General features: G+C 43.9%; 1 protein-coding gene across 3 annotated transcripts; it reads right to left on the bottom strand.

Annotated features, from left to right (window-relative positions):
• Positions 1-725: 725 nt before the first annotated feature.
• Znf184 (zinc finger protein 184) lies at positions 726-12,170 on the bottom strand. 3 transcript variants are annotated; one of them, XM_026777435.1, is made up of 6 exons: positions 12,093-12,170; positions 11,514-11,719; positions 10,286-10,353; positions 6,756-6,882; positions 6,186-6,281; positions 726-2,846 (listed from the first exon to the last, which is right to left on the bottom strand). In XM_026777435.1, exons 2-6 carry the CDS (start codon positions 11,518-11,520, stop codon positions 913-915), a joined length of 2,232 nt encoding a protein of 743 aa, XP_026633236.1. In that variant the 5' UTR covers positions 11,521-11,719; positions 12,093-12,170; the 3' UTR covers positions 726-912. The 3 variants fall into 3 exon arrangements, with proteins under 3 accessions (XP_026633236.1, XP_013210185.1, XP_026633237.1); XM_013354731.2 differs by lacking the exon at positions 12,093-12,170 and having other exon boundaries at positions 11,514-12,019; XM_026777436.1 differs by lacking the exons at positions 10,286-10,353; positions 11,514-11,719; positions 12,093-12,170 and having other exon boundaries at positions 6,186-6,312; positions 6,756-6,814.
• Between the last annotated feature and the right edge of the window lie 1,622 nt (positions 12,171-13,792).

The raw sequence follows: 13,792 nt of genomic DNA, 5'->3' as shown, positions 1-13,792 counted from the left end.
AAGCTGAAAACTCCCCCATACAATGTTATTAGGAACGAGTGTCTAGAAGGTTCAATCCTAGAACACTCAAGAACAGGATTTTGTAAAAACCTTTTTCTCTCTGTTTTCTGCACGTAAGAGCATAAGAGCATAGCTGACCATAGCCAGACAGTGGACCCTTTCCAGTTCTAGTTTCCAGAACTGTGAGAAATAAAATTCTGTTGTCTAAACTATACCTGTCTATTTGTTATTGTAACCCAACAAAGACACCACGTGCAAACAGGGTCAAACACCAGTACATACTGTAGAAGTGGATCTCTCTGATTGTAACTCCTAGAAAAAAATATTTAAAGCTACAAGAGGAAATACCTGATTTTTGAGATAAGAGTTCACTGTACTGTCCAGTCTACTTTAGACTCCAGGGCTTGTAACCATCTCATTTCAGCCTAAGAAGATGGAAATACAGGTACAATGAACCTGCTGCCAAATTTTAATAGTCACAGTTAATTGAGTTTGATTGTATTTTATAATTATTTTTATTTAAGGGGCCAATTTCCTGAATAATGTTTAGTGCATTAGAACAGGAGCAAAACAAAATCCTAGTTACTGAAGCACAGATTTCTTCTCCTAGAAAAACATGCATAAACATGTAGATCCAAGACAAAATATGGAAGCATAACACAACTATTTAGGAATAGATTGTAAATATACAAAACTGAGTATAAAACTCCAAGATACCTTTCAAATCATCTCTCAATCTTTTATTTCACCTCATCCACACAAGACGCTTGTTCCAATGTTGTTTAATAACATATCTGGATTAGTTCAGCCCAATAGCCTATCTCATCATGAGACAGGGAAAACTTAAAATACTTTAAGGAGTTCCTCACCCCACTCTGATTCACTATAAATCAAAGCAAGTAGAGCAGCCATTTATGATGTTCCTAGTGCAGCTATGCCAGGGTGCAGTCTCTGGTGTTTGGTGAGAGCGGAGCGATACCTGAAGGCTTTTCCACAGTCACCACACCCAAAAACCTCTCCTGACTGAATCTTCTGATGTTGAGTAGAGTAAGTGTTCCAGCTCAAAGTCCTTGGGCATCTGTTACAGCTGTCCGGTTTCTCTCCAGTGTGAGCACTCTGCTGCTCGGGTAAGAGCACGCTCTGGGGAAACGATTCACGTTCATTGCACTCATAGGGCTTCTCTCCCGCATGAGTCTGCTGATGCTGAGTCAGGTGGGAGTTCTGGCTAAAGGTTTTTTCACATTTGTTACACTGGTAGGGTTTTTCTTCTGTGTGAGTTTTTTGATGTTGTGCAAGAGATGAACAGTGTCGGAAGGTCTTACCACACTTGGGACACGCGTACGGCTTTGCTCCTGTGTGAATTCTCTTGTGTTGTGTAAGGTGTATTTTCTGGTTAAAAGCTCTGCCACATTCATTACACTTGTAAGGTCTCTCACCGGTATGGATTTTCTTATGCTGAATAAGTGATGAGCCGTAGCTGAAGGTTTTCCCACATTCAGGACACTGATAAGGCTTCTCTCCGGTATGAATTCTCTCGTGCTTAGCGAGAGATGAGCTCCGAATAAAGGCTTTCCCACATTCCTTACATGCATAGGCTTTCTCCTGGGAGTGGGTTTTCTGGTGCTGATGCAGGTTGGACAGGTAACTGAAAGCCTTCCCACACTCACCGCACTCAAAGGGTTTTTCTCGAGTATGAATTCTTCGGTGCTGAGTAAGGGATGAGCAGTAACTGAAGGCCTTTCCACAGTCACTGCACTTGTAGGGTTTCTCTCCTGTATGGATTTTCAGATGCTGGGCAAGGGATGACCAGTAACTGAAGGCTTTTCCACATTCCGCACACTCATAGGGCTTCTCACCCGTGTGTGTCTTCTGATGCTGAGTCAGGTTTGAGTGCTGACTGAAGGCTTTGCCACACTCATTGCACTCGTAAGGCTTCTCTCCAGTGTGAATCATATGGTGACGGATAAACGTTGAAGGCCCGTTGAAGGCCTTCCCACACTCGTTACACTTATAGGTTTTCTCTCCAGTGTGAATCTTTTGATGCTGAGTAAGGTGTGTGCTCCTGGTGAAGGTCTTTTCACATTCTTCACATTTGAAGGGTTTTTCTCCTGTATGAATTTTCTGGTGTTCCATAAAGTGACCTCTCTGGCTGAAGGACTTTCCACATTCATTACAAGTGTATGGCTTCTCTCCGGTGTGGATTCTCTGATGCTGAACAAGATGGGTCCTCTGACTAAAGGCTTTCCCACATTCGCCACATTTGTAGGGCTTTTCTCCAGTGTGAATCCTTTGATGCTGAGTGAGAGACGGGCCCTCAATGAAGCCCTTTCCACACTGCTCACATTTGTACGGCTTATCTCCTGTATGGATTCTCTGATGATTGAGAAGGTTTTCACTCCGGCTGAAAGCCTTGTTACATTCCTTACACTTGTAGGGCTTTTCTCCAGTGTGCGTTCTCCGATGGCGAGCGAGAGCGGAGCAGTAGGTAAAGGCTTTGCCACATTCGCCGCACTTACACAGCTTCTCTTTCAGGGCGGGCTGTGAGTTCTGCTTGACTCTTGTTTTGGTGGAAGTTTGTTCGAGAACTCCTTCCGTTTGTGATACGAGGCTTGAACTCACGCCGAGACCGCTCTCACATGAGGGTACTGTTTTTGCAGTTATTGGCAGAGTCTGCTGGTTTGCCTGGAGCGACTCTAAACTCCCGCCAGCCTTCCATGTTTCTAAGACACCGGAGCTGTAAGAACCAGCCCTTTTGCAGCTGTTTGTTAGGGCCTCAGAAGACAGATGTCCTTCAGAAATGTCACGCTCTAAGGGTGACACACTATTTTCAGGTCTTATCTTCCAGTCTGAAAGAAAAAAAAAAAAAAAGATGCCAGTATTTTCTGGACAGAGTGAAAGAAAACTTGTTGGAGATTATCAAATTCTTTGAGGGTCACTACCTGGGAAGAGAGTGGAAAGAGCTAAGGAGAACAAACTGAAAGTGCGAAGAGAATGCTCACTCCAATCCCACAGACGACCTCTCAGTCAAGTAAGGATGGCAGTTAAAGGGATAGGTAAATCTAAGAGGTGAGCAGGGTGTGGTCTTACACACCTTTAATCTCAGCACCTGGAAGACTGAGGTTCTACTACCACAAAGACAGCCCTCACATTTTTGCAAATGACACCCTGCTTCAGTAGTCTAAGTGTCAACCTGACCTCACTGCTACAAGGTTGGCTGTGGTCACCGAGGGCCCTGAAGACCTTTGTGCATGACAAACTCCATGTGAATGTGAGTAGCACTGGCCACATGGAATCCCAGGCAAGACTCCCCTGACCACAGCCATCACAAAACTTCTAGTTGAGCAATGTGGGGCTAAGTTCAAGAAGTATAAGGACACAGACAATTCTCAAAAGAGAGACTTTGGGGTATCACTATCAGCGCAGCCCAGATGGAGTACAGCATTCCTGCCTGCCACCATGCCCACAGACTTCCCAAGAATGGTGGATCACTTAAAGCATATGGTCAGGGCACTCTCCCTCTGGGTGACTGCACTCTGATGGGGGCACCGTACCCCAGACGCAAGAACACAACGACTAAACAGATTGGGGCCAAGCACGCTGTGGTGTGTGTGAACAAGGTAGACACTATGCAGGCCTCAGAGATGGTGGGGGTCAGCACAGATTGGGGCCAAGCACGCTGTGGTGTGTGTGAACAAGGTAGACACTATGCAGGCCTCAGAGATGGTGGGGGTCAGCACAGCTGGAAATCCAGGAGCTGCTCACCTAGTTTGGCTTTGATGGAGAGGAGACTCCAGTCATTACAGGTCTGTGCCCTTGCCTTGAGCACTGTGATTCTGAGCTAGGTGAGAAATCGCTGCAAAAGCTGCTGGATGCTGTGGACACTTACATCCTGGCGCCCACCTGAGACCTGGAGAAGCCCTGTCTGCTACCTGTAGAGTCAGTTTACTCTGTTCTTGGCTGGGACACAGTGGTGACCGGTACATTAGAGCCTGGCATTTTGAGGACGGGAGATGTGTATGAGTAGCTGGGATAATACGGGCATTTACACTGTGAGGATAGGCACTGAAACATTCCATAAGAGCTTGGAGAGGACTGAGGCAGGGGTTAATCTAGGGATGCTCTGGTACAAGGTAGAGGCGGAAAAATTTGAGTATGATTCGGTCATAGCTAAGCCAGGCTCAGCCCGAAGTGACCAAAGGGTGGAGGCCTATGCTTACATCCTTGGCAAGGAGGAGGATAGCCACCACAAACCCTCTGTGTCTCACTGTATGCCTATCGTGTTCTTTCTGACTTGGGGAATGGTGTTATCTTCTCTCTGGGGAAGGAATGTGCCATGCCAGAAGAAGAGCTGAAGCTCAGTCTACGCTTGTGGCAGCCCACGCTGTTAGAGAGAGGATGACAACAAAGCTAATGCCACTGTCCCCATCACTGAAACACTTGCCATGACAAAGGAGAACAGAATTTCAGATGGAGATGATCAGGTTCTTGAGCTTAGGGCTGCCCTGATGAGTGCCCCTTCCTGTGGACACAAGCTGGGTCCAAGCAGAGTACAGTAGACATGTCTGCTCAAGGTGAAGTAGCTAATTGTTCCATGAATTTAGAAAAAAAAAGGTAACCAGAGACCACTGAGGGTACAAAGAAAATGACTGAAAGATGCAGTATGAACTGAAATTCCTTGTTAATGAGCAACAAAGCAAAATTTTAAGGATGCTGAGATAAACTCCAGACAAATAGGAGAGACTTAACTAAGACTTATGATTGTTAGCCTGGAAACCAGAAGTATTCATCTTTGCTAAAAATTTAGAAGGAAATAATAATAATAATAAATAACAAATTCAAATCTACCATTTTGGAATTTGGAAGTAAGAAATGGAGGACTATGTGGTGTAGGAGTGGAAGATGCCAAAATCAGCTTTACACTAGGATGCTCATGTGTAAGATACAAAATTCCAGTTTAAGAGGAAAGAAAATAGTTGAAGCCACAGGAATGTTTATGAGAACAGGACAGAGGTGAGGAAAACCCTCAAGGGTGATAGAGTAAAATAAAACACTTTTTTTGCTGGGTGGTGGTGGCGCATGCCCTTAATCCCAGCACTTGGGAGACAGAAGCAGGCAGATTTCTGTGAGTTCCAGGACAGGTTCCAAAGCCACAGAGAAACCCTGTCTCAAAACAAACAAACAAACAAACAAACAAAAACAAAAAACAAAACAAAACAAAAAAATCCCCACTTCTCTAGTTTCACTGGTAACAGGACGGTAAGGAAAGACACTGTATTGGAAGTGCAGTCACAACCACTGCAAGCAGGAACAGAATGCAGACCCCATGCTGCCCACTATCTCCTCCCCATATCTCCACAGATAATGGGATAGTGTGCACAAGTGTAGTTAGATTAACAGTAGCAGAACTTCAGCAAAAACATGGTCACTGCACACAGCTTTAGCAATGTGTTTCAGACATGTTTTCACCAAGAGGAATGATACCCAGGGAAATATGTTTGTATAGCAAATAATCATAAAGAGTATCTTCTGAGGCTGATGAGACAGCTTAGTCAGTGAGGGTAACTTGCTGCTGGGCCTGATAATGAGTCCAATCACCATGCCCCATACAGAATGAGACTATTGCAAGTTGTCCTCTGGTCTCCACATAACCTGCACTCTTGGGCAACACACAAATAAAATAAATTCAATAAAGAATCTTCTGGATATACTGTAGGCACTGTGTGGCACATGAAGGCCATAAAGCCTTGTGCTGTTAAGAAAGAGAACACAGAATCTTGGGCTGTTAAGAAAGAGAAAAGTAAGTGAGCTGGGTGGTGGTGGCGCACGCCTTTAATCCTAACACTTGGGAGGCAGAGGCAGGTGGAACTCTCTGAGTGTAAGGCCAGCCTGGACCACAGAGCAAGTGCCAGGACAGGCTCCAAAGCTATACAGAGAAACTGTGTCTTAAAAAACAAAAAGGAGAGAGAAAAGTGTTTGATAACCAATCACAAGTATGAAACACATGAAGGAAGGCAAAGTGATATCAACTACAACCAATGCTTTAGAGCAATCAGGAAGGATGCCTCCTAAAAGAGAATGTAGAACAGAATCCTCTCCACGGGTGATGCTCTGAGTGACATCTACACCGTCACCTCTCACCAGGCTGGCAGCTGGAGAGCAGTCCTCTGTTGTCACACACTGCTCACCTTCCATGGAACCAACAGGAACGCATGACTCCTCAGTCCATGGCTCTGTCCCTTGTTCTAGCTGGGAAATCATATCAGGTTTGGAAACCTGGAGTCCTGCTCAGAGGGAGGAAAAAAAGGAATCTGTCTGCAATAAGGAAAAAGCACCACATCAGAACGCAATCTCACCACTCTGGAAGATATTCCACTCGGGAAAAGTCTGGTGGGTGGACAGCATATGACTGTCATGAACAACGGGGCAGCCGAGAAGCTGATCTGAAGAGAGTGATTAGTGGCTGCTCCACTTAATAATGAGGAGAAACTTCCAGAATTTAGAATTGTTGGTTCCTAAACTTAGATATCAGTCACATCTAAGCACCTAAAGTGTCTCTCACATCCCGTCTAACTTTGGGACCACCCCCATCTGCAGAAACCAGGTGTGTTCCCTCCTCCACATAACCCATCAAAACTTGGGGCTACCCTACCCACAGACAAGGTGTATGTTTGCCTCCCACCGTTTCTGTTACCTACAGAGACCGGGTCCACACCCTCTCCCCACATCCTAATCTTTACTTGGGGCATTCCCCTCACCTATAGAGACGAGGTGTGTATAATTTTCCAGTGTCACATCTCTGAACAAATCTCTCTGGGTGGGATCCAGGTGTCTCCATTCCTCCTGGGTGAAGTTCACGACGACATCCTTAAAGGTCACTGATTCCTAGAACATCAAATGTTCTACTGCTTAGATTCAGGAAATAAGAAAAATTAATAATATCCATAAAAGCAAAGCAGGTGATATAAGTAAAACTAGTAGGTCACTAGGATGTTCACTTTTGGAAAAACTTAAAATAGAACTGTTGTGTGATATTTGCGCACTGCATGAAAATGTACTGCTGTAATTGGTGTAATAAAAGCTGAATGGCCAACAGCTAGGCAGGAGGCATAGGTGGGACTTCCACGCAGAGAACTCTGGGAAGAAGGCAGAGTAGCCAGCCAGACATAGAAGAAGCAGAATGGACAGTACAGGGAGCTGAGGTAACAAGCCACATGACAGAATATAGATTAAAATAAATGGGTTAATTTAAGTTATAAGAGCTAGTGGGGGGCTGTAGAGATGGCTCAGTGAGTTCAATTCCCGGCAACCACATGGTGGCTCACAACCATCTGTAATGAGGTCTGGTGCCCTCTTCTGGCCTGCAGACATACACACAGACAAAATATTGTATCCATAATGAATAAATAAATAAATATTTTAAAAAACTAGTAGGATGAGCTTAAGCTAAGGCTGAGCTTTCATAATTAATAAGGAATCTCTATGTCATTATTTGTGAGCTGGCAGTCAAAAAGAATTTCATCTATATAGTACCTTGCTCATAGGATTGGTGTTAAGACTGAAATAAAGGTGCCCATGTGGAGGATGGTAATGTAGCTCACGGGCAAAGCACGGACATGGCCTTAGGTTCAAACCTCAGCACCAAAACCAAAACCTAAAGTTCAAAACCAAAACCTTTTTTCCTTGTGAAGTATTTAATTTAGGTATCTAAGTAGGTGCTCAGGTGTTACTGGCCAATGCTGCCCTTGTTCTTCCTCTATGCCTCTGAGTACTAAGACATAGCAAATATTAATATTATAGCTGCTGTCATCAATAACACTTTTACTATATATAATGTGCAGGAATAGCCAACAACTTTATTACAGAATGGGATGGATGAGGAGACTTGCCCTATTGCATTTGTGGGGGGGGTGTGAGTGGGTGAGTTTTGAGACAGGGTTTCTCTGTGTGACAACCCTGGCTGGCCCTGTCTGGCCTAAAGCTCAGAGATTAGACTGTCACTGCTTCCCCAGTGCTGTGACTAAACGCATGTGCCACCATACTCAGCTGCTCTATTACATTCAAAGGACACCAAAGTATAAAATAACTGAAACAGTGCCATGTTATAGAATAAAATTCAGTACGAAGACAACAGCTCAGAATAGGCCCCTGTGTTTAAGCATTTCTCAGATTAATTAAGATACAATCAATTAATCACTAAATCATATCATTACAATTAACTTGGCCAAAAAAAAATTAAAGTAAGATCTTTACATCTTCACAACACACCTAAATATTCCTGTGGGCTTAAAGATTATGTTATGGGGTGGTTGGTTTGAGAGACGGTCCTGCTATATTATCCTGGCTGGCCACTGCCTCCCAAGTGTTAGGAAATTAAAAGTCTGTGCCACTATTACCAGCTTCATTTTGGATTTTCGACCTCTACAACTTTGAGCAAACTAAGCTTCTGTGATTATAGTAACAATAGGAAACTAACATATGTATTGGACACTTCAACCAATATGAACAAATTTACCTTCCTCTATAGTACTCTTTGATTATTCATATGATGGTTAATATTCTGAGAAAAAGAAAAGTCAAAACAAATCTTAGTAAATTTGAAAAGATTCAAATTTAAGATACAAAAGTGTGTTTTTTGACCATGGATCTGTTCACTCACCACTTAGAACATGATAATGGTTTTATGAATTTCCATGTATGTTAAAACTTATCCAGTTACAGGTGGCCTCTACATCTGTGGATTTAAGAAACTGTGGATTAAATATGTTCAAAGAATGTGCACAGATATTGTTCTTGTCAATATCCCCTAAACAATACAGCAGAACAACTACATAATGTTTATTCTGTCTTTACAGTGTACTAGCTAAGTGTCTAGGATGACTAGCGTAGACAGCAGGCTGGGGACAGGTCATATGCAGATATTGTGCCCTAAGAGAAGGGCTTGAGGATCTACATGTTTTGGAATCTGTTAGGTGTCTTAGAACCAATTCCTCCAGGATACAGAAGAATGACAGTATACTTTAAATACATGCAGTTTATTGTCACAGTATTCCTCAAAAAAAGTGATGCCAGAAGTACTCAAGTTGAAATTGGGAAGAACTGGGGTGGGCGGGCTGAATAAGAATAGGGAACTTGGGGCTGGAGAGATAGGTCAGAGGTTAAGAGCATTGTCTGCTCTTCCAAAGGTTCTGAGTTCAATTCCCAGAATGGTGGCTCACAACCATCTGTAATGAGGTCTGGTGCCCTCTTCTGGCGTGCAGGCATATACACAGAATACTGTATGCATAATAAATAAATAAATAAATAAATAAATAAATAAATAAATAAATAAATAAACAAAAAAAATAGGGAACTTGATGAAGGGGGGGGGGTGATTAAGGCCTGTGGGAAAATTCTCTCTTCCTTCCTTCTTTCCTTCTTTCCTTCCTTCCTTCCTTCCTTCCTTCCAAATTCTCAAGAAGATACATTTTTCTAAGAACTTTATGAGATCCTATTTCCTACGCTGAAAACTATTATGAATCACAGATGACCTAGAGAATAAAGCCTTCACACTTCTTATTAAATATTCAACATCTTTCATATTCTGACCAAATTCAATTATTTTTTAAATTTTTCAAAAGAAGTCATCTCAGCTGGGCAGTGTTGGCGCACGCCTTTAATCCCAGTACTCAGGAGGCAGAGGCAGGAGGATCTTTGTGAGTTCGAGGCCAGCCAGGTCTACAAAAGCTAGTTCCAGGACAGCCAAGCTACAGAGAAACCCTGTCTCGAAAAAACAAAACAAAAAAGTCATCTCCTCCAAATCTTTCTCAATCTATGCCTATTAGCAGTACGTACCTGTACACCTCTACTTATAAAAACCTCTCCATACCTGGACTCGGTTTCTCACTCCAATTTTCACATGTCACTTGTCCTTCAGAGTACAATTCCCCACCATCTGTCCCCCAACGCTCTGTCCCTTACAAACCGCACACACCTCTCCATTCCTTCAGATCCGCAGCCCTCATTTCACCTTCCATAAATTCGCCTATTTAGATTTTTATTGACTATTTTACTCTAGTCAAGTAAAGAATTAAACGTTGTACTTCTCCCCCCATACCCGTAGTGTTACAAGATACTAAGTAAGAGGTAAATGGTGACTACATCCTTGAAAGTGGAGAGGCAGAGAGGGATCCAGGCAGATGAGAGCCCAGAAAGACTCACCAGTGATGATTTGGGGGTAAACACAGCTCACAATAAAAGATACATTATTCTAAGAAGTTACATGGCACTTAAGAAAATCTCAACTTACCCGAAAACTAGTTGATGGGAGTAGAGGATGTCCTTCGTGGAGACCGGTGGATTCTGCAAAGGACAGACCTAAGGAGAAAGAGGCCATGGTGAATATGACTAGTGTGTTGCTGCAAGCAATCCAGAAAAAAAAAAATAAATAAATAAATAAATAAAAACAAAAACAAAAAAACCTCACCTTTCTTCCTAGAAATAACAACCATGTTTCTCCATCCTTTATGTCTGAATCCCACTATGCCAAAAGAGTCAGCTGAAGCCTCTGTTCTGTCCTGAGTAGGCTCAGAAGGAAAAACACACTGCCTAAAGATTCAGCTTTCTCTCTTGATGTTTAACTACTCACATGGTTCAGACAGCTAAATCTGAGGTCCTCCTTAAGTAAGGCAAGACACTCCTGCTCCCTTTTCTCTGCTACACAGAAAATGTCAATAAACAGCAGGAAATGAAGGTGAATGCCTTTAATCCCAGCACTAAAAAAGCAAAAACTTGTGGATCTCTGTGAGTTTAGCAACACACACAACGTACACAGTTGTGCAACCACACACACCTAATGAAAGAAAAGACGTGCAGGCAAGTACTAATACACATAAGAAAAAAATAAATCTAAAAAAGTTAACAGATAGTAACATATTATACTCTCAGGTATTTTTAAAGGAACATTTAAAGAACTGTATTTTTAGGCACCACAATGTAAGAAATATGTTAACTAGGAAGTCTAGAGATCTTACATGGACCTATCTAAAGAAATGAGGCCAGGTTTCTTGAAGGAGAACTTGGGAGGAGTTCTAGGAGCTGAATTCGCAGGTAAGGGCAGCATTGTGAAAGAATGGACCGTCTTTAGTGCTTTTAAGATCACAAGAACAGGCATTTTTGGTAAAAGGAACTAAAAACCAAACATGTTGTTTGCACCCAAAATGGCGAGTTTAGGGCCACAGTTGCACAAGCTTGAAAAATTGCTATCTGCAAGGTATTTCAAAACTTATCTTTGCATTGGAGAAATAAAACACTTTTTTCTGACTACAATTTATTATTCTAAAATGTAATAAAGAAAAATATCAAGAGGATCAGATATTTTGAACTGTCGTTGTTTTATGTCCGGGAGACAGAATTAATTCTTCCAAGGCTCTTCCGATGATGTAATCGGTTTCTTTACCCCTAACCACATTGCTTCCTCCTCCCACCTCTCAGTTCGGGCCCCCTCCAGCCGGCTCTGCCGTGTTAGTCCCCATTACCTGCCATCTCAGGAGCTCTACGTGTTCCGCTAGAACTTGGACAAGTGGGGTACCCACGCAGCTTCAGTCTGGGGCTTGAATGTCCCGCTCCCCTCCCAGGGTGGGTGCCTTATGCCCTCCGTGATTGGCCTACAAGGCACAGGATGCGGTCTGCAGCACGCGTCTCACTGTCGCACCTCAGACCCTTACAGGGTAGCCAGGAGGTCCTGCCCAAGAACGGAGAGCACAGGGGAGGACTGAATTACTACAGAGAAACACACAGTAGAACGGGAAGGAGCAGCTCTGCCCTGTAGCAGAGATTCCACAGAGTCTGGCTAGGCTCCCTCCACCGGGTCCGCGACCTCCTACTTCCCCGGCGGCAATCAGACACCTGTTGCGGGGCACGCCAGAAGGCGGGCGGCCCAGCACCTCAGCATGCCAGGCCCAGAACAAAGGAACAAAGCCTTGGGGCACAGGCGGGCCCCGGCATCGCCGAGGGGAGGCGCGCCCCCTTCCCTGACTTCCCAGCTTCCTCCCGTGCAGGCCTCATTACGCCGTGACGTCACACTCCTAGGGCACTGGCGGTTGCCATGGTGATACCTGGACTCCAATCTAGTGATGCATTCCTTAGGCTCCTGGATAGAGAAGCATGGGGTGGTCACTTTGGACTCAGGACGGGTGCCGAAGCCGTAGAACTGGCCAAATACCCACCTCTTTCCACGCCCACAGTCGGCTTAGCGGTCACTTCCGGTCGGGCAGACCCTTCCCCTTCTTTCCCCCCTCCCTCTAGCACAGACGTGCGCCTCACCCGGGAGCACAGAGGACCACAATTCCCAGAATGCAACGCGCGGCGTTTCTCAATTACTTTTCCCAGGCTTCCACTAACCTTGCAGCCTCACCTGGTGGGTCGGGAGGTTGCGCCTAGCTAAAATTTGTGTCTGATTGCTTGGATTGTGAGCAGAGGTAGTCATACTGGTCTTTAAAACGAAGACAGACACACACACCTGCAGGGTTTTGGGTCCGGGATGTTGGCCCACGGCATTACGCTCCTCAGAAAGACCGCAAACTTGTTAAGTAGATATGACTGGCCTTGAATTCAGAGTCCACCTTCTCCACTTCTCAAAGGTCAGGACCTCCCACACTGAAAATTTCAAAAATCAAGCACACATTTCACCATTCTGCCCCACGTTTATTACCTGGCCTGCATTCTTCTTTTTAGGATTTTTGTCGTTTTGAAAAATATCTGTCGTTACCCACTGAATTGTTTTCATGTCTTCGAAAAATGACCCACTTTTTTTTTTAATGCTAAAGAAAACAGAAGGAGATGGTGGTACAGTATTGTAATGCTCTCTGCTTGTTTCTTTGCCTAGCACCTAAAGAGAATCTGCTGGTGTGTCCTTGACGTACACAAAAGACTCCAATAAATAGATTTTTTTTTTTCTTCAAAGGTGTGGCGCACGCAACTAAAGGCCTTTTATGTTCCCAGTTATTTGACACAAGAGCTAAAATGTCTCCCCTCCTTGGATGACAGCACCGGACCTAGAAGTGGTATGCTACCCATGAAGAAGTTAAAGGGAAGAATATTTAGAGAAATGATTGCCTCAAGCAAGCCAGGGAGGCACTCTACCAGTGAGTCACACACATAGCCACTGTTCTTCCTTAAATTCAGGATATGCTTCAATTCTATAAGGGAGACTACTGTTATGGGTTAAGGATGCTTGGGCACAGACATCTAACATTAGCTTCTTTGTTTGCTGGCTACGAACACTACACAGGTTTCAGTCGTAGAAATGGGGTTCTGCTGATTTAAATACCTGGAGATACAGAAGTGACTTTGCAATTTGATAATGAATAGAAGCTAGAAGGACTATTGGGTTATATAGTTAACTAAATTGTTTTGAAAAGATGGATGCAATATCCATTAAGTTCACGTGACGGCACAGATGCAAGTAGGGAGCATGAGAGAGAGCTGCAGCCACCAAAGACATTCCATACATTGCCACTAGTAGAGTGATGGTCGAGGCATGTATGCTTCCTAGAATGAAAAGTCCGCAGACTGGGAGGTGGCATTTGAAAAAAAAGTGTTTTTACCAATAATCAAAGATGATGTTTACAGAAGACAGAGCTATGAAAAGGACTCCACAGCTTAGTTCTAGGAAATGTGAATTGAAACGAGGGCACAGCACGGTACTCCTGCCCAGAATGCTCAAGATCTAGGACACTGACAAGAAAGCGGAACAAAAGGAGCTCTCCTTCACTGACAGCAGCAGTGCCAACCGATGTGTCCCATCTGGAGGACA

The sequence above is a fragment of the Microtus ochrogaster genome, unplaced genomic scaffold (genome assembly GCF_000317375.1).
Source record: "Microtus ochrogaster isolate Prairie Vole_2 unplaced genomic scaffold, MicOch1.0 UNK66, whole genome shotgun sequence".
NCBI lineage: Eukaryota > Metazoa > Chordata > Mammalia > Rodentia > Cricetidae > Microtus > Microtus ochrogaster.
Note: the sequence above shows the minus strand (reverse complement) of the source record. Positions and strands in the feature narration are given on the sequence as shown.